Source organism: Psittacula echo (assembly GCF_963264785.1).
Source record: "Psittacula echo genome assembly, chromosome: 5".
NCBI classification, from domain to species: Eukaryota; Metazoa; Chordata; class Aves; order Psittaciformes; family Psittacidae; genus Psittacula; species Psittacula echo.
In genome coordinates, this window is record NC_137739.1 from 3,279,064 (window position 1) to 3,300,155 (window position 21,092).

At 41.5% G+C, this 21,092-nt stretch overlaps 1 protein-coding gene across 3 annotated transcripts in view; it reads right to left on the minus strand.

Moving 5' to 3' along the window:
• Positions 1 to 21,092, minus strand: part of USP22 (ubiquitin specific peptidase 22) — a 102,362-nt gene that overhangs the window by 54,739 nt on the left and 26,531 nt on the right. For all 3 annotated transcript variants that reach the window (XM_080617258.1, XM_080617260.1, XM_080617259.1), the window contains exon 2: positions 8,089 to 8,221. In XM_080617258.1, coding sequence (XP_080473384.1) covers positions 8,089 to 8,221 — 133 coding nt within the window. The remainder of the gene's footprint in view (positions 1 to 8,088; positions 8,222 to 21,092) is intronic.

The window sequence follows — 21,092 nt, forward strand, 5'->3', positions numbered from 1 at the left end:
TCAAAGCCATTAAGACAATGAGAAAGCACCCATTTAAAACCCAAATGAAGGCTTGCCCAGAAGACAGAGCTGAAGACTCAAAGATGCTTGTGCAGGGGAATGTTTTTCCAGAGCAGTTTATTCCATGGGTTACACGGCTCACTCTCGTTTCACACACCCTTTGAGAATGGACATAAGAATTTTGTCCATTGTCCAAAGTAGTTTTCTTACACAACCCTAAAGAAACGAAAGCCAAGAAATTAAATGGATCAGCTAACTGGGAAATATTTTGCTTCAATATATACTGAGGAAGAAGGAAGTGCAAACCACTCATAGCAAATTGCTGATTTTCAGTAATTATTTTCACATCAGATAGGTATGGAAAAAAGCCACAAAGTAAAATAAAACCAATTCAGTGGGCACTACCAAATTCTCAGCCAGCTACTAAAACACAATCTGCATCTAGCAGCCAACTGAGAAACACATCACCATTCCCCCTCCAGAGCACAGCCCCATTTATTTCCAAATTCCTTTTATTTCCAGATAAACAGCATTATTAAAATAATCTCTCCACAGTGGAAACTTGTATTAAACAAAGGAAACCATTAGCACGTTAGGTGGCCTGCAAGAAACAGCCCTGAATTGCTTTGAAGTCATAAGCAAGCCAAACCACATGCCACGCAGCTGGAATTCTGCTGTTGGTCTCGCCAGGCAAAGGTGAAGTCTTTGTGCTCCCCCATTAGTGGGCTTGTGGTAAGGTTTCTTTCTAACCATGTTTTGTCCATCCTTCACAGCCTCTAAACCCCTCTCAGCTTCCTACCACTCTCCTTCAGTCCTGTGTGCCTTTGTTTCTCCTCTTCTTCTTCTTTCTAAATCACCTTTACAATGATTATAGCAAGTCATTAGAGAACAATTACTGTAAGCAACTTTGCATAATGTCTTTTATCTTGCTTATGTGCTTCATTCTTTTGTTCTGTATATATGAACCACCATCAGTTTGTGGAAGAGGATAAACAGGACAAGGGGTAATGCGTTCAAACTTAAACAGGGGAAGTTTAGATTGGATATGAGGAAGAAGTTCCTTACTGTGAGGGTGGTGAGGCACTGGAATGGGTTGCCCAAGGAAGCTGTGAATGCTCCATCCCTGGCGGTGTTCAAGGCCAGGTTGGACAGAGCCTTGGGTGCCATGGTTTAGTGTGAGGTGTCCCTGCCCATGGCAGGGAGGTTGGAACTGGATGATCTTAAGGTCCTTTCCAACCCTGACTATTCTATAATTCTATGATTCTAAGTGTTACCTGGTGTAATGTCCAAACACTGCAATTTTCACCCTTGTGCTCAGAATTCTGCTCCTTCAGCAGAATATTACAGAAGCGGATAAGAACTTTGGCTGCAGTGAAGCTCAGCAACAACACTATGCAATTGCATGTGTGTGTGGGGGATATCACAAGCTACATAGTTTTTGAGTTATACAGCAAATAAATTCCATTATCTACTGCACTACCAATTACACACAGTTTACAACAAAGAATAACTGTTGGAAATCCGATATATTGGTCTCAAAAGACAGAAGTCTAATATTGTTCCCCATATATTCTTTTAAAAGATCCCACAAACAGCCCCTCTCCCCTCCGAACAACAGAACAGGGCTGGCAGAATGTTAAAGACTCTGTGAGCACTAATACTTTCAATCTACCATAAGAATGGGTAGGTGTAACCTGTGCTCAGAGGATTCCTTCTCAGCTTTCTGAATTTACATGCACGAATGATGAAGTATAGCTGTCAAGATCAAAACCAACAAGAGACCACCCGACACAAACCACTTGTGCAGAGCAGAATGAATTTTTGATATAAAGAACCAGAAAGTCTAACACAAACACTGGTGGAGTAAGAGCTGTAATTGTCCAGAGCCTGATTAAGGACTCTTGAGCAAATGTCCTCTTTCCAGCATACTTAAGTGAACAATAGAGTTGTATATATGCCAATGCTTTCAATGTCATTAAAAAGACTGCAATAGGTTTTGGACAAATTACCTCAAGTGACAAGGCAGCTGTACAGGCCTGGTTATAGCACAAAGGAAGGGCAGGAGTTTCTCATGAGAGCCAAAACACGGCTGCTCAATTTCAGGATCTTAGTAAAGTGTGTAAGTTTATTGTTTCCAAACAATACAAATTGAGTTTTTCCCTTGAAATATACTTTAATTTTCTTATTCCAGTCATGTTGAGATGAAAAAGGATGTTTTCCTTAGGGCAAAGTGCAAAAGATCCACTATCAAGTCACTGTTGTGAGCATCATGTGCATGGAGCCGGTCCACAGGGCCTGGTGGATGCAGACGGTGCGCCCAATGAAGGAACCACAGAAGAGACAGTCTTACTGACAGAAACTCTTCCAAAGTGAGCAATTCATTACAACTAGCAGAAACTACACCACACCAAAAGGACAAAGCGCATCTAAACCAACAAATTTCACCTCATTGTTATCAACAGGTTAAAACATTTTGGTTTGTTAAAACTAAATTGCTGTGAAGCTCTATTCCGAACTGAGACACCTGACCAGAGGATTCAGTACAAAACACTATGACAATAAAAGATGAGAATGCACATAGAACAAAATCTCATCTGTATTAACATTTGGGATCACAAACCTAACAGGAACGGGCCTCAAATTCACAGGAGGTTTGCTTTTACACTTTCTATGCTGACAACCCTTATCTTCCAGGCAGATCTCCTCATACCTCTTCATACACAGAGTTCTAAACAGCTGCAACACAAGAGAGAAAGTCAAAAGATACTTCAATATTCATTTAAAAATAAAGCTATCAGCCTATGGAGAAACAAGGTGGCATCACAGAAGCTCATGTGGGCATAACAAGAGCAGCATTATTTACTGGTGCAAGTGACACTAAGCTTGGAAAGACAACAGCTCAGGGGTGAAAGTTTAAATTCAGGCAGCAAAAGGTCTTCAAACTCTATCTGGGAGCCAAGGGAAGTGTTTTATTTTAAGCCCAAGTGCTTTACTTTGCCAAATATAACCACTGACATCCTCGTGAAAATGTTAAGAGACCAGAGATGATGGGAACTTAACAACAACATGTAAGAAAGCAGGGAAATGTGCCACATCCAGCGTGTGCATGTCTCATCCAGCTAAGAAACTTGCTATGTTTCAGTTCAGAACAGCCCAGATGAACAGAACCAACATTGCTCAGATGAAAAGGGGATACTTCACCATAATGTATGACAGCCATCAGATATGACAGATCTGTGACTCATGTTTTGGTACCATCTTCTTTAGAACACTGGTTGCACTGAAGTGCAATGGAACATACAGCAACTCACAATTCAGGTCAGTTTTTACCTGTATGGAAGTTAATTCCATTGGGAGTTTCTGTGACTCAATCTTGGCATGTTATCAACTTGAAAGCACCTCATTCTATGCAAGTCACCTGCCTTTTATTCTACTTCTGTAATACAGCAGTAATTCTTAGTGTTTTAAGTAAGCATCCTAAACTAATTCATGCTCCCTAATTTCTCACCTTAAACATTCAACATTAAACCAGTTTAAGACAATAGTCTTAAGTTCACAAGAAGTGATTTGCTAAACTCTAGCTCTTCACGTGCTCTTGTACCTGATGTATTAATACAAGTATCCGCTTGCTTTCCTCCTGTCTTCCTGGCACCTGGAACCTGCATTACAGCTCAGAATTCCTAAACTGGTAAGATACTAAGGTCTACTGACAGCAGTAAGAAAGTCTTTACTAATCTCAATAAGAAACAGAAAATACACCCTAAAAAACCCAAGAAACCCAAAACAACCAAAAGAGCCCCCAAACACACCAGACTCATCTGATGCATCAATCGACACGTATATCGCATTTTGCCAGGAACTAGTGAGCAGACACATTAAAGGGTATTCATTCTTCTCCCTTATCCTCTCAGTCTCTATCAAGGTGACAACAGTCTTATCAGCTGTCCTAGTCAGGGATTCTTCAGAAAGGAAAAATAAAAGGGAGACGGGCCAAGAAAAAAGGGGGGAAAAGAAAAAAAAGGAAGAAAAAGAAAGGCAGATCCCACTAAATGCTGTCCAGCCTACCTTCCACTGAAACCACTGAGAACTGCATGTATTCCATTTCAGAGTGGAAGAAAAGAGAACCAAAACAAACCCAAACACAAGCCAAACTTCCTTTTGTTGCCAAAAATGAAGCATCCAATACCCACCCTTCTAATACATGTTAAATCAATGGCCACAGTTCAGCAGTACCTAAGAGAAAGGGTATTTTCTTCTCCTAATTCTTAAGATAAAACCGTTCTACTCTATGTACTTCTATTTTTAAACCAGCAGCCAACAGATAAGTGTTTCTGTGGGTTGTGCTCTAAAGTCTCCCAGATACCCACTGACCCCATCCAGACCTGGAATTCAGAGGAACCATGGTTTGTCCAAACATTTTATGTTAGTTTATTATGGGCAGAATATTAGCTCCAGCTCTTTGACCTCATTCAGAAATATAAGTATCATATACACACACACTACTTACTACGTGTGCACACACCCAGTATACTCCCAGAGCATGCCTACACTCAGGTTACCCTTAACTTCCTATTATGTTTTGCCTTTTGTTAAGTATTGTCCCTGCCCTTCTCTGATCCTACAACCTTCAAGAGCTTCCCTGTTTGCAGTAAACCTTTGAAAACTGAAAAGAGTGAAATCCTCCTGCCTAAAACACTTTCTCTTGATAGCACTATTATTCAGGTTTAAAGGAGAAAAGTTGTTAAATACTCCCGATTTAATCCTGCTGGGTTTTGATTTCAGTTTGTTTTGTTTGTTTTCTGGTTTGGGTCTTTTTCCCCAGAAATTTGGGGGCAGGATCCCCAAATCACAGACACCAAGTTTTGTGCTGCTCCATATGATATGAAGCAAACTGCTTATACTCATCTGCATATTCTCCTCTGATCAACAATGGAGACTTACCTCAAAACACTGTTTTCAGTAAGAGCAGTAGTAAAATCCAGAACTGCACAGAAGTTACTAGTTGAGTCTGAGACAAGAAGAGCTGGCAATGAGCAGGTAAATATACAGGAGGCTGGCTTGCTGAGAGCCAAGAATATTCCAGACATACAGAGAACTCTTCAGGAGTCATTTCTGATACCAAGAGGAGCTCACAACTATCTGCACTTACCAGAGCAGCTCTAGCAGCAGACAATGGCAATGAACAAATACCTGCTGCCTTCTTACTAGCCCACTCTGGCTCCAAGTTTGAGCTAAGCTATAGGAATGCACATCACGGAACAAATGAGAATTTGCCTACAATACTTTGTACACCACATCCTAGAACAGAGGGTATTTTTAAAGGCTATGAGGAATGGTTGATGTGTATATCCTAAATGCTTTCCTCCTTCTCCTCTGCTTCCAATCAAATGATCCCCTGGTTGCCATCACAAGGATATTATTATCTTAGAGCACAAAGAGTTTGTACTTGCTATTATCAAATTTCACCTCATTTTTATTCTTGCAGTCAATGAGGTTATTTAATTCTTATCACAGGACTACCTAGCCCTCCTCAGTATCAGCAGTATCTCTGAACCTTGTGCCTGCCATGAGTTTCATACAGACGTAACTCCTTCTCTTCAAGAATTAGAAAGTATTTTGACAGAGATCTTCTCTGAGCAATCCTAGGATATACCCACGGGTGTTTACAACTGATACTATTTTCATGTATTTGGTGGCGATAAGGGATGCCTACACATGTAAGAGAACAGTACTGAAACAGAACAGGAAAAGGCTAGTTTGAACAGTCCCAAGTCTTCAAAGTCCTGGAAAGGTCAGTCTTATTACCTCTTTCTAAAGGATATCACACCTGTATAAAGATACTTCATTGCATTAAGGATTCCCAACCCAGTGGAAATATCAACCTCTCGCGGTGATCGACTAACAGAGACTGTGCAATGCAGAGATTAAAACCAGCAGCTCATATAGCTGGATCTTCACCTACCTGTCACCCACATCAAAGAATACACTAAAAGTACAGCATTATTAATAGACACTGAATAGGCAAGCAGATGCGAGAGCACAGGTATTTCTATAGGCTCGGAGTGTGTCTATTGCTCAGGGGAGCAGAGGGAACAAGAGATGCCTTTTAAAACCACACTGGGCTCTGATCCTAAAGCCTCTTGAAACACAGAGTCAGTTTGCTGCAAAACCATCACTTCCAGTGCTCAGACAGCTGTTAGAGCTGAAATCAATGATATTTCTCCGAGCTGTGATTAAGTGTGCAGTTCCTGCTGGTCTCCATGGAGACTGATGTTGGCTCAGCAAAAAGTCACCAAGTGTTTTAAAATAATCCCTGTCCGTTTTGAAATCTCAAAGCACTTCACTTGGTTTTGCCTATCAGATGTTATTTCCTCCCCTCCAATGAAAACTGCAGCAGTAAAAGCAACCCAAAGCACTAGGCAAAGCCACCAAGATATTTTCACAGCTCATTTCGCATTCAGCTGGAAATTAAACACCAAAACATACATTAAAAATACAGAGGAAAGGAATCTCCAAAACTAGAAGTCAAGCAGGCAGTTGTACAGTCTTCATATTACGTGGATTTCTGCAGAGTACGCTATATTTAGCTGCAAAAAGAATCCTTTTGGGGATGATACAAGACTTTATTCTGTGCTTCAATGGGTATAATTAACTTCTGCCCTTTTTATCTAAAGGCTATTCCTTTTGGGAAGTACCTTATCTGACATGTTCTTAATTGTCTAGTACCACGGCAATAACTACAACAGTCTTTAAACAAGAGAGCATCTTCAAAGAACCTCCCTCCTCCATCCAGGGTGTTTTTTTCCTTTAAGGAAACAGAAGATATTTCACTACAACAGACACCTTGCACAAAAATTAACTTCAAGAATTGAGGCTTCCTAAATACATAAACAGCAACTCACAACATGTGCAATCGTAAAGTTCTTTTAAAAGGTTCTCCATCAATATGGCACATTTAGTGGTAAAAATATTACAGTGCTTACACAGTATCTACAGAGAAACAGGCAAATACTGTCTATGGTGTCAATTTTTACATCTTAAATCTGGCCATAAGCTTAGAGTGGAACAAAAGGGGGTTTAATACACCTTTATATACACTTTACTGGAAATCCTTTGACAGATTTTACCTAGAATAATTTGTACTTCTGCATTGGAAAAGGTTCCTAAGTAACCTCACTTAATGAATTGACTTCAAAAGCTCCTTGAGATTACACCCTGTAAAAGCCAATCAAACATAGTCACACAGGGCTGGTTTGGGGTTTTTATTGTTCAAAGAATGGCTGAGGTGGGGCAGAGGTTTCTGGAGTTCACCTTGTTCAAGCCTCGTGCTCAAACACTTAGAGCAGGTTGCCCAGGACCACATTCAGAGAGCTTCTGAATACATGTTTTTGAATTAAACTGTTTCTTTACTACTTCAGCTATTAACCCCACTGGAAACAAGAAGACAGAAATAAACCCCTCACAACCCTCTTTCCCTCCTCTCCCCCCAAAAAATCCCCAAGATAAAGCATAAAACAAACCCACCCACAAAAAAAGGCACAAATTTGATTGTTACTTGATTAGACTTCTTTGCAATAGGAAAGATGGTTTTTACCTCAGCAAGAACAAGAAAGTGAACACAACCTCCTGAAATAAAGTTCTCTGAAATAAACACTTTAGTTCAAGGCGCTAAACCCACCAGTTTTCACTCTTGAGGCTAAAAAAACCCCCATTTTATTCTTTTTCCCTATATATGACATTAATTCATACATACTAAACAGTAATAATGCTGTTTTATTCTTTTTCCCTATATATGACATTAATTCATACATACTAAACAGTAATAATGCACATGTATGTTGTGAACCAAAACTTATCTTTGATGAAGTGAAAGCTTAAGGACCAAGTTGAAAATAATACCACCAAACTAATGCAAAATACAAACAAAACTGGTCTCCCTGGCTACAAGAAAATATAGAGTCATAGAATGGTTTAGGTTGGAAAGGACCTTAAGACCATCCCAGTTCCAACCCCCTGCCATATCACCTTACTGGCCTGGAAGCGACAGGGATAACAGAGCGAGTTAAAAGCACCAGGATGACAGCTTACCTAAATTGTGTCGCTTTGTCTTTGCGTGCTCGTGAATATGTTTCTTTGTAAAACAGCCAAAGAAGACACAGTAGAGGCAAGAGTGGAGTCTGTTCAGGTGGGCACCACACATATGACAAATGCACGACTTTGCCTGAAATAACAAAACAGAGACAGAGCATGAGTGACAGAAACAGATCTCCAGGTCCATTTGAACAGAGGGACGTACATCTAACTGCCTGCCTTCCCTTTCGAATGCTGCAGACCAGCAGGGAAACAGGTCCTGCCCCATGTGACAAACCCACCAATTAGATGTATTAACAGAGAAAGCTCTTTCATTTGTCCAATACATTTATCTCCAAGTCTTGATAGGGAACAGGTCTCATCTAAGAGTGGACAACAGTCAACCCGTTTACAACTCTCAGCCTGTAGCTTAACGGAACACTTCAAGCAGGACAGCAGGCACTGCTAAAAACACACAATCCTACCATTCCCTCACTCCACCTTTTCTGTTCCCTACCAACCACACACTAGTAGAATGACCTGCACAGCCATGTGCAAGCCAAGAGAAAGATGTGTGTGAAATGAATCTGCCGCTTACTCCCTCCAAGATTAACCCATATTAGTTCCTCCATCCAGCCATGCAAACAGCCATCACTGGTGCAAAGCTTTGGGCATTATGGTTGTGTAGCTGAACATTACAGAGGTACAGATGACGATTACCAGGGGAGCAACGTCTCGATGCCTTAGGTCTTGTTCAGTTCTTCATCCAAATCTACTTACCCCCTACTTACAGTCTCTACCTTGAAGCTGCTCAACAACCCCTTTGCTGAGCTGGTTCAACTTGCTAACCTGGAAGCTGAAGTTAGACTAAAACTAATCTTTGGTCAGGTTAACAGGCTTGAGGGGATGAGTAGACTTGGATGAACATCAGCACTCAGAAAAAGCAGATGCCTGGCAAGGAAGTAAAAAGGTGAAGAGGCAGGAGTTTTGGGTGGTGGGACCACAATAAGAACTCTGCACCAAGCTCCTTAAGCCACTCAAAAGCTGTAATATAACTTGAACATTGAAATAGCTGTTGGTATTCAGCATTCCATTTCTCTGCAGGGAGATTCTGCCGGATTCATTCATTAGATATCTCCATACCAGGCCATAAACAGTGGTGCAACACCAAACCCACACCAGAGTTACCGAAGTCACTTGTGCCACTCTCAGCTTGGATTTGAACCAAGCATAGAAAGCAACGTGCTGAGTATTCCCCAGAGCAACCCCAGATGGGGAGGTATGTGATGAAAGTTACCAGGACTCACTGGAAATGAGTATATAAGCCTGACATGATGGTTTGCATTCCTATGGTAACAATATATTTTAACAAGTAGGACTGGAGCAAGAAAGAAGCAATTAGAAGGCTAAATAGACTTTTTGACTCTCAATCACAGTTGAAGCACTCTAAGCCAACAACACCCAAAACCTTCTGTTAGCATTAAACTCGGGTACTTTAATGAGTCTTTAGAAAAAGTATTAGTCTAGTAAAAGACTTGAGAGTTTGAAGGATAAATCTCCTGCTCCACAACAACAATTTGGGCCCAATACCATCTGATTGGAAGATACAGACAGTAGAAGTTCCTCACGGTAAATTAAGAGTAACCGAACTTATTAACAGCTCAGAGCTACAGAGATCCCTTACAGAGTCATCTTACAGACTCACCTGAAAACACCATTCCTTTGCTTGACAATACAGAAGCACCTTTTTTCTTCATATTATGATAATATTATTAATTGGAATTAGTAAAATACTAAGCTATCACTTAACCCAGGCAGTGCAGCTCCTCAAAACTAACCCCTAAAGCTCTTCTATTTACCCAGTCTATCATAACTTAAAACCAGAGCTGAATAAATGATGCACGAGCCTGTTCCCTAGTCTGGCATTTTTCTTTCAGAACACTTATGGCTGTTACCAGAATCAAAGCAGCTTTGCAATATGCTGCACTGTGTCATTTATTTCCAAGCTTCTACAAATTAAGCCTCAGATCCTGGATCTCACATGCTGTGTGTGTGCGCGTTCAAAGTTCTCCCCAAGTTCTGCTGGATGAAAATAGACGGGTTGAATCAAACTCCACACACCTACAGAAGGCAATATTTTAAAGGAGGACCAAAAAAACACATATTCCCCACCACCAGCACGATTTCCATCTTTAGAAAAAACACTGCGGAGCTGTCAAACTGGTGCCGAACGGTCGCTCTTTGGCTGCAAAAGCTAAATAGGATCAGCCTATCTGTTAAGATTGCTGCTATGACAACTCCTCGAGCAAGCAAGCTATTTTACTTAGCCAGCTAAAAATATACCTTTTAGCATTAGATGTATTGTAAACAGATAACAAGTATGTAAAAAAAAAAAAAAAACCCAATCATTTTAGGCTAAAAGGCAGAAAAGTCATACCTAAAAGAGATTCTATTTCAATGAAGATTAAGAGAAATTGAAGAATGGAGAAAGAAAACTTAATGGCAAGTTAAAAGAGGAGTTCAATTGCTTCTTTAAGGGAAGCGATTTTGTTCATATCCTCTATTTGCTGAGTAGAGCTCAAGATGGTTTCTCTAAAACTGTAAGAAAACAAGGTTAAAGGACAACAGAGTGAAGGAAGAAATCAATATCCAAACCCATAGTGGCTGTTCTTAACTGGATTAGCTGCCTCCTTTTCATCTGCCTGTGCTTTTAAACAATTTGCTAAGTTAAAACAAAGCTGCCAACCTCCCACCCCCCCCCCCCCAAATAATCAAATCACTTTGTTTCATAATACTCCCACCCCTGCTCCCAGCTCTTGAGGCTACAGTCCAAGATGAAACAGAATCCTGCAAATGAGTAATCAAAAATCAGTCTGATCCAGAAAGGCTTTAAAACGCAACTCAAGTTTTGCAAAAAGCAAGTTAGGTCTTGCTTATGGTCTAGATGCTTTAGGAAAGCCAACAGCATTTTGGCTGCAGAATCAACCTGTCACTTTTTTCTCTCGTACGTCCCACCTAGACAAAAGAACACCCCTTCCTTATCCTAAGGTGTAAGTGTGGACTCTTCTCCTTCCGCCATCCCTTCTCCCATTATTATCCTACTCCCTACTTGCTCTTCTTTATTCTTCTGTCCCTCAAGTACACCACTCTCCATCTTTACCCTTATTCTCTCTCCCCACACTCAAGTTCCTTTTATTCCCAGCCAGTCTCTCCCCCTTACTTTTGCCCTGATACTCTAACAAACTGCACAGAGGATTCAGTAGAGGCTCCAAGTGTTTTCTGTACGGATTACTATAACTATTTTTATCAATGATAGAAAACTGGAAAGAATGGTCTTGCACAGTATGAACAGTAACTAACATGTCTGTCTGTGCTGCAGGAGTGCCAACACCTAAATGGGGCCTACAAGAAGCCTGGAAAGGGACTTTTGACAAGGACATGTAGGGACAGGACAAGGGGGAATGGCTTTAACCTGCAGAGGGGAGACTGAGATGAGCTCTTAGGCAGAAGCTCTTCCCTGTGAGGGTGCTGAGGTGCTGGCACAGGGTGCCCAGAGAAGCTGTGGCTGCCCCATCCCTGGCAGTGTTCAAGGCCAGACTTGACTCGCACAAAGTATTACAAGATAAACAAATGCATCCTTTAAGTTCCATCCCGTTTTCCTGGTGATGCTTCCACACGTTGGTGGAAGAGTCAAGTAGGAGAAAACAAATGAGGGTCCACTTGCCTGGAGCCTCAGGAACCTGTGACAGCTCCTGGAAGAGACCTCCGCTTTCTTGAACAATTAATCCCTTACAGACACATGAAGAGACCAATTTAAGTCTGCAGCATTCATTAGTTTAAGAGCAGAAAAGGGGAAAACAAACAAACAAAACCCCAAAGAGAAAAGTCAGATAAGACAAGACGTGCAAATGTCTTCACTGGGCCACAGATCAAGGCATTTAAGGGAAATTTAAACATTTCCTCACATATTCAGAGTTCCCTAAATGGTCTTAATATGCCCATCTGAGGTACAAGTCAGGCCTCTCTGTCCATTTTTGCCTCTGCTATTCCCTCTGGATGTCTACACCACAGCCTGGGCACAGACTTGTTTTTATTCTTATCCATCCATGCTGCAAACAACTCTTGTCCAAGTGTAACACAGACCCAGCAGCTCACACACAGTGACAAACAGCATGCTTCCCTTCACCTATTGTTCAAAGGAAAATAGGACAGATAATCACAAATGGTCATATAACTGACCACTGCTTCTTTCCTTGCTGGAGACCCTATGGCTATTCCAATAGCAGCGTTTCTTCTGCCTTGTGGGAGGAGGAAGCCAATATTAAACCACAGCTGGCAAGATTTATTACTCTCAAATACTCTTTGCACAACAAGAGTAACAAATTTAGGTCAAATCTGCCTTATGACATTTCTATCCCTTCTTAGGCTCCATTAAGTTCAAGATTCATTGTGCCACAGACCCACCATCCATTAGCAGAGTAGTTGGGATACTGCACATATTTAAATAGGTGAAACTTCAGAGCCCTGTTCTTAGGTATCAAGAAGCAAGAAATGGGAATTGATTCCACAGTTCCCAGTGGTATGGCATATACATCACTCCTCCACATGCTGATAGGATGATTCAGAGTTGCTCTGAGTCAGTGCACATTTCTGACACATCAGCTTTAAAGAAAGTGAAAGATCAACTTCAGTATTTTCCACTTACTTCCTGCAACCAAGTTTTAGTTATGAGCTTGTCTCATTACAAGTGTCAGTTAGCTGTTAAAAGGAATGTGATCCATAGCGTTAAGTTGTGGTTCCAGCTCCACTACTAGTAAAGGTTTTATTAAGACAAGGAAAACGTGTACTAGTTACAGGATTTGGTGGTTTGGGAAGTGTTCAGAAAGTCACCTTAAGAAGAAAAAAGCCAAGTACAGGTAACTTCTTAAACTGGGTTATTCTAAATAAATACCTACAGTCTAATAAATACCTCAAGGGGCTTACATGAAATCTGGGGATGGACATATCCTGGTGCATGTAAGGGACAGCACAAGGGGAATGGCTTTAACCTGCCAGAGGGGAGACTGAGATGAGCTCTACGGCAGAAGCTCTTCCCTATGAGGGTGCTGAGGCGCTGGCACAGGGTGCCCGGAGAAGCTGTGGCTGCCCCATCCCTGGCAGTGTTCAAGGCCAGGTTGGACACAGGGGCTTGGAGCAACCTGCTCTACTGGAAGGTGTCCCTGCCTGTGGCAGGGGGTTGGATCTGGATGAGTTTTAAGGTCCTTTCCAACCATTCTGTGATAAATGTTTAAGCTAACAGCAGAAAAAGCCAGTTTTCAGCTCTGTTCAACAGCAAACATTAAATCTAAGGTCCCTGCTCTGCACCAGCGTATTTGCTGGCTCCCATATTACCATCAGGTGCAGCAAAGATGATGTCCACACAGCTTTCCTCATCTGTGAGCAGAATGTTTGGCTCCAGCTATCTAAGCACAAGTTTGAATACAATGATATCACCATTTAAAATTAAAGATGAAGTAGCCTAAGCTGTTAAATAACATCACAGTTCTCAAGCTGAGTGTAAATAAAAATAATACCATTCTGAACATCTGAGCAGCCTCCTGTCCTTCCGTAGATTAGATTAACCCCATGAATCCTACTTCTGCCTATAAGAGAAGAAACACTGTGAAAGAGGGAAAAATGGAAGTACTGAACATGTTACAGAAGACGCTAAAAGCAACTTGAGGCAACTTCTTTCCCTTCCAAACTGATCAAGCTATTCCGTTACACCTTACTCACGATGCTGAATCCCAGTAAAGGCACAAACTGCCTGTCTTTTGATAAGGCAAAATAACATGCACATTAAGCTCACCTGGGAGAAACTCAGAATCACAGAAAGAATGATTAAATATCTTCCAAATTCCAAGTCTGAAGGTGATTCTCCCCTCACTCCCTTTATTTTTTCAGGGTTCTTTTTCCCCCTCCTATCTTCACAGAGGACACATTAGGAACCACACAGGAGAACGAGACTTGCAGGTTCTGAGGCCAATATCAGAGTATTTTGAATGATCTGCTGCTTAATTAATACTTTTTGGTGTACAAGTTTTAAAAGCTCATTAAGCCTACTCCTTTTTCAGTTGTGTGTTTTGGTTTCAACAAATTATCTCCATTGCCTCAGCTGGCAATGACAAACCTCTGCCAAGTGTTCTGATGCCAAAGGCTGACAAAGTCTATCGGAGCTTATCCTAATTCATAAAGCAGCCTGAGCTACCTTCTGCAGGAGTGGATGGTTTGTCGCAACAGCACCATGGCCAACCCACTTAGGAACCAAAGCACAGTTGACTGGACCAGAATCCACATCCAGAGAAACAATAATGGTAGAACTGAGTTGGACGGAAGGAGGAAAAGGAAATAAAGAGACCACTTATGTTGTTTCCAGTTCCTGAACAGGCCTTCTCAAGTGTAAAATTAACCACAAAAATTACCGTGGAAGCCTGACAGCATCTTGTCTCGTGCCTTTGGACATAGTAAACAGTTGGTTTTATTCTCTGCTCAAACGGTGGGAAGATGACAAGACAGGTCTGTGCTTTCAAGAGGTAGCTGAACACCAGAAAAATGCCCTACACAAAAGAGCATTGTCAGTAACAAAGAAAGAACATGGATCTAAAGACAAGGCAGAAAGAACACTGATCCAAAGACAAGGTACAAGAGGAACATGCAGGTAAACCCTTCAAGTTCATGGGGCATAGGATTTGTTTCATAGCACACCAGAAAAGAAGGCATCGGTAAAAGCATCTTCCACACACATGAGCTGGAAGCAACAACATTCAGAAAGGACCACAAACATCTTCTGAAATAACACTATCCATTCTGAAGGATGAAACATCTCAATTAAGTTATCCCAAAGGCTTTCACTAAGCAGGTAATATCCCAGCTTCCACTGACTTAGGAATCCATAGTCAGAGCATTCACTTTCCTTCTCCAAAGTGCACAAGATGGGAGAATGGAGAGTACTAAGCAGTGCTAGAGCACAGTGAGTAGTTACACTAATAACTTACGTGCATGGCAGTAATGTCCCAGCCTTAAGTTAGCTGTGGCTAAATTAATTAGTTAAATTCATTCCCTATCCTTGCTTAAGGAAAACATGGATAACTTTTCACTGAGCAGCAGCTGGAAAAAGCAGCAGTATAAAATAAGGAGTCACTGATCTGAACTGAAAGAAGCATGTTTGAAATACCTTTGAGTCCATTAGAAAAAGAAATGGAGAGCACAGAGGTTCCATATAAAAAACCTTTATAAAATGCTTCTCTCCAGGTAATACAGTGGGGGTTTATGGCTCCACATGCCTTTCTGAACTGGGTGCATTAATTTAGACAACAGTGTTAAAGGCCATTTTCCACTGTGTCCAAACATGCTACAGCTGCTCTGAGACCAGCAAAGGGGAGACAGAATAATAGAAGCCACTGAAAGTTATCTCAGAAAAGCCAATCTTCCTTCCTCCTCCACATATACTGGATTTTAACACACACAAAGATTGGCCTATAGGAGCCAGAAAAGCCTTCCTAGAGCCCTGCCTCCAGAAAGGACCAGATCTCTTGAGGACAGATTGTTTAGTCCTCATCACTAAACTTGATCTAGTAGTTGCTCACAGCACATGCTGTTATACACCAGGATGACCCTAACCTAAAGCAACCCTTTCCATTCTTAAGCTACCTCAAGTAAGTTTTTCCCCAAGGACTCAGAACAAGAATAATTACTTGGTTTTGATGTGGTCTTTCATTCAATAAGATCAACGCTCCAGTGAAGCTCTGCACTAAATGGAAGGATGAAGAACATCTCTGAACTCATCTTTTTTTGCCCCCTTCCTACTGGAAGGGCCTGGTTTACACTGTTCTGCTTCAGCTCATACATTTGCACTTATAGGTATGGTTCTGAACTAAGACTTCATGCTGAGGAGGAGCACTCACATTCTTTGGTCCACTGGCTCAACTGCAGGTAGAACCATCGCCAAACTAGGAGCAGCAACACAAATCTGGGGCAACAGCAGCGGTCTGAGCAGTGATCACATCTGCCTGCTCTAAAATAAGTGACATCCACAGCTGGAGAGCTGCTTCTAGTGCCAGCCTGGGCTCCATTCAACTAGGAGTGTGTCTGCCCAGAAGGGAATCACAGCTAAAGCTCCAACACAATGAAGTTAAGGGGTTAAACCTATGGACAATACCCAGAAGAGAGACAACACATTCTTCTCAATCAAGTCTGACATGAACATGTGTTCTGAAATGAGAATGATGCTGTAGCCAAAGTCTACCCCCAAGCTCCAAAACCACAGCTTTGGGCCAAGGGCTCTTCTCAAGAGAGCACAGTGCAAGCCAATGTAAAACCAGAGAACTTTGGTTCATTCCCAGATACAACTGTTAATTTCATTAGAGATCTGACTAGTTACCATTTAACCTCTAATACAGACTGTTTTCTGCTCTCTTTACTCTGAATTTTACATATATAATAAAATGCATATTATATATATTATATAAGTATATACATTCATATATGCTTATGAATACTTCATAAGGTGTATGTGTGCATATATATATACACACACAAACCCTTACAGTGGTGAAGCACTGGAACAGGTTGCCCAGAGAAGTGGTGAATGCTCCATCCCTGGCAGTGTTCAAGGCCAGGTTGGACAGAGCCTTGGGTGCCATGGTTTAGTGTGAGGTGTCCTTGCCCATGGCAGGGGGGTTGGAACTGGATGATCTTAAGGTCCTTTCCAACCCTAACTATGCTATGATTCTATATATACATATAAATATAATATACAAATATATATATAATATATATAAAATATATATATATGGAGCTGGACATGAAATCATATTATTTTTTCCTTTAAAAAACCCCAACATTTTCCAATTTGTTTCACACAAAATTCCACAGCAGGTACAGGCTGAAATGAAACTCGGAAGAAAAAAAGCTGCACTGTTTAAAAAGACAGACAGCACGAGCTAGAGGAGAAAACAGAAAGATGTTCTAAAGATGTAATTTTGGTTTCCCCATGTACAGGCATAGTAGTAAGAAGCTGTATTTCAACAAGAACAAAGCCATTCTCCAGGATTCAAATGGCGATGCTGAAATTGCTTATTGGCTTCTCCTTTGGTAGGTGCTTAGCCCCCACCCCCAGCATTTACAAACTTAACTGATTTCTCAAGTACTCTATAAAAAATGCATTTAAGAGTCTATTGTGTTTTTAGACCATTGCTATAATGAAGCCTGTTCCAATTGAATTGCATGTCCTTCTACAGCATGATCCCTTTACAAGCGGAAAGTGTCTTTGCCTTGTGAAAGCACATCAGCTGCTTCAGGTTCAAATGCATGTCTCTCTCCCTGAATATGATGCATGGCTATGTTGTGTGTGTTGATTTTTATCTATTTCCTGCAATGCACCACTGCAGTAAGGAATTTCACAGGAGAACAAGGGGCTTGCCAATACCGCAGTCGTGTATTCCGAGATCTCCTACAAAATCTATTCCTTTACTTCACCATTCCCCCGTTGTCAGCAAATTGTGGAAGTGTTTTTAACTGTCCTATTAGGTACTGTATTGATCTAATCTGGCAGCACGTGACTTGGGAAGCAATTCCAACAGCAACTTAGACAAACCTGCCTGATGCTGGGCAGTCTCTTACTAACCCCTGCCCGTGCTGCAGAGATTGTGTTTTGCCCTGCATAAAACTAAGAGATCAGATCCTTCATGTGAAAACAGCTCTTGGGAAGTTTGTCATGGAAATACTCTGGATAGCATCCTTTCAGAAATAAAAGGAACTTCAGGATGCATAGGATCAAAGCCCTAAAGAGTCCTAGAGCCTCACTAAGACAAGCCTAGCTATTGCAGCTATCTTTTCTTTAACTACTCTAAGATGGCCATAAAAATACATGAACTTAGTCCACAAGAAAGTCAAAGCAATTCTACTGGTAGGAAAGATGGATGGGATGGTGCTACAGCACAGATTCTCTGTAACACAGAAACACAGAACAGTTAGGGTTGAAAAGGACCTTAAGATTACCTAGTTCCAACTCCCTGCCATGGGCAGGGATGCCTCACACTAAACCATGTCACCCAAGGCTCTCTCCAACCTGGCCTTGAACACTGCCAGAGATGGAGCATTCACTACTTCCTTGGGGAACCTGTTCCAGTGCCTCAGCACCCCCACAGTAAAGAACTTCATTGTATCTAACCTGAACTTCCCCTGTTTTAAGTTTGAACTCATCCCCCCTTGTCCTATCACTACAGTCCTTGATGAAGAACCCCTCTCTGGCATCCTTGTAGGCCCCCATCAGATATCGGAAGGCTGCTATGAGGTCTTCATGCAGCTTCTCTTCTCCAGGCTGAACATGACTTAGAATCACAGAATAGTTTGGGTTGGAAAGGACCTTAAGATCATCCAGTTCCAACTCCCCTGCCATGGGCAGGGACACCTCACACTAAACCATGGCACCCAAGGCTCTGTCCAGCCTGGCCCTGAACGCTGCCAGGGATGGAGCATTCACAGCTTCCCTGCGCAACCCATTCCAGTGCCTCACCACCCTTACAGTAAAGAACTTCTTCCTTATATCCAATCTAAACTTCCCCTGTTTAAGTTTTAACCCGTTACCCCTTGTCCTATCACTACAGTCCCTAATGAACAGTATGAATAGTAATGAGTAGACTTACGTACGAGACAAATACTCTCAGCAAAAAGGGGCACTAGTACAAAATGAGCAGCAATAGAGTGACAAAGTGCTTCTATTAGCAACTATTTGCTTTATTATAAACAACCCCACAAACAATGCCACAGTTAAATAAGGTACATCCATTGTGGAGCCTCACCAGGAAATATTAGTCTGGTAGAAAACACTTCTGGCTTTTATAAGCTTCCTATGAGTTATGCACCATTCTGCCCAAGACTTCAAGAGTTACTATACATGACATTTTATGTTTGCTGCAGCAAAGTGAGCCAACTGGTGATACAGAGATTAACCCCACTGCTTACAGCTTTTCTGACAACTGTGGGTTTCAATGATGGTAATATAGCAAACAAAGTAGGCATACAAGCCAAAATCTCTTTTTGCTGTCAGAATAAAACATCCTTTTTGTCTAATAAGAGCTGAAGACAAGTTCTAGTCCCCTCTACAGTGCCTACAAGAAAAGCCATTACAAAACAATAAACTGCATTTCCCTTTTGGTTTTACAAGAGCTATAAGGAACATTGGCTGATTCTCCTTCCATAGACGGATCTGCCCAAAGCATCACAAATAATTCCCAAGAGGCATATTCCCCCCTTAGAAACATGCCAGAAAATGTGCTGACACAGGAAAGACCACTAACCACACATGCTGAGCAGTCTTCATCACAGAGCAAGTGCATCCTCTAGAATTACACTGCAAGTCTTTGGTCTCAAACAGTGTTGTCACTAGCACAAAGCATAAAACAGAGCCATAATGGACAAACTAGAAATGTTGCTTGTTTAGTTCCACTTATGCTATAGAATCACAGAATGGTTTGTGTTGGAAAGGACCTTAAAGCTCATCCAATTCCAACCCCTGCCATAGGCAGGGACCCCTTCCACTAGAGCAGCTTGCTCCAAGCCCCTGTGTCCAACCTGGCCTTGAGCACTGCCAAGGATGGGGCAGCCACAGCTTCTCTGGGCACCCTGTGCCAGCGCCTCAGCACCCTCACAGTAAAGAACTTCTTCCTTACATCCAACCTGAATTGCCCCTGTTTAAGTTTGAACCCATTACCTCTTGTCCCATCACTATAATCCCTGATGAAGAGTCTCAAGACATCATCATCAGAGGACATATTTATGTTCACCTAGCTGTATGTACAGCTTCCTGTATGTATGTACAGGAATACTCTAAGCCAACTACCACATTACTGCCAGAGAATGAAAGCAAATTCTCAACATGCTTGCACAGAACATGCTTTGATACCATGTAAGCTGAAGCTTAATGTTCCCTCACACCTCAGTACAAAAACAATTAATAATTCATTTTACTGGAGCAAAATAAGAGGCCTTTCATTCACTAGGAAACTTCCATGCAGCTTCACAAACCTGAAGCTCTGGAGATAAGAGAGAGGTGGTCAGAACTGTACCCTTTAGATTTAAGATTCAGACAGTGGATATTCTGAACTAGAGTCTGCTTAGAAAAACTGTTATTAAAGCAATATGAGCATAAAGTACCTTCTGGAAAAGGAAAGGATTTAGTATTTCTCAGACTACATAAGCATTCACATGACAAAAACTTGTTCCTTTGTCCATTTAAAGAGTTTGCAAACTGCTGCAGTCCCACAGGAGAATCATTAGCGACAATGTTGGTAGGAAGGTGGGTGATAGTTTCTTAGTGAAGAGCTTCTGTCTTTTTATATAGGAATTACACCCAGTTATTATGTTTTAATACTTCATGCTGCATTTGGGACATGAACTTGTTTTGCCGACCCCACAAAGGAATGAACTGGGAGGAGGGTGAAGTTAAACTGCTACTGCCTCTCAAGACCACATGAAATTCTAGCTCCTTCTGCTTAGGAGAGATTGGGAAAGGGATGCTTTTCAAGTAGAGATAAATGGAATCAAGCAACAACTAAAATCCCTCCAACCTAACCTCCCCCCTCCAAAGAAACAAAGAACACCCCCAAAATCCATCATATCCAAAACCACATCAAAATACCTTCTCAATTTGGCACTTCACTAATAAGACTCACTTCTGGAGCTGAGTTTAGAGCATCTTGTCCAGATGTCCATATTCAGATTAACCTAGAGCAGGTCTCCAGGTTGGATGGGGTCTTGAGTAACCTGGTCTAGGTTACTATACGGAATGCTATTAGGAAAAAAAGGTTGGGTTTTTTAAGTCCCATTCAAAAGTTTGCCTTTTTAATACTGGAATTACAAATGCAATTCTTTGTATCTTTTTGGAGGTGTCATCATCAGTAGTTTTGACTTCAACAAATCTACTTTGATTCTGATCAGCCACAGTTTAATAAACATGAGGCAACCCTGGAAGTGAATGGAGT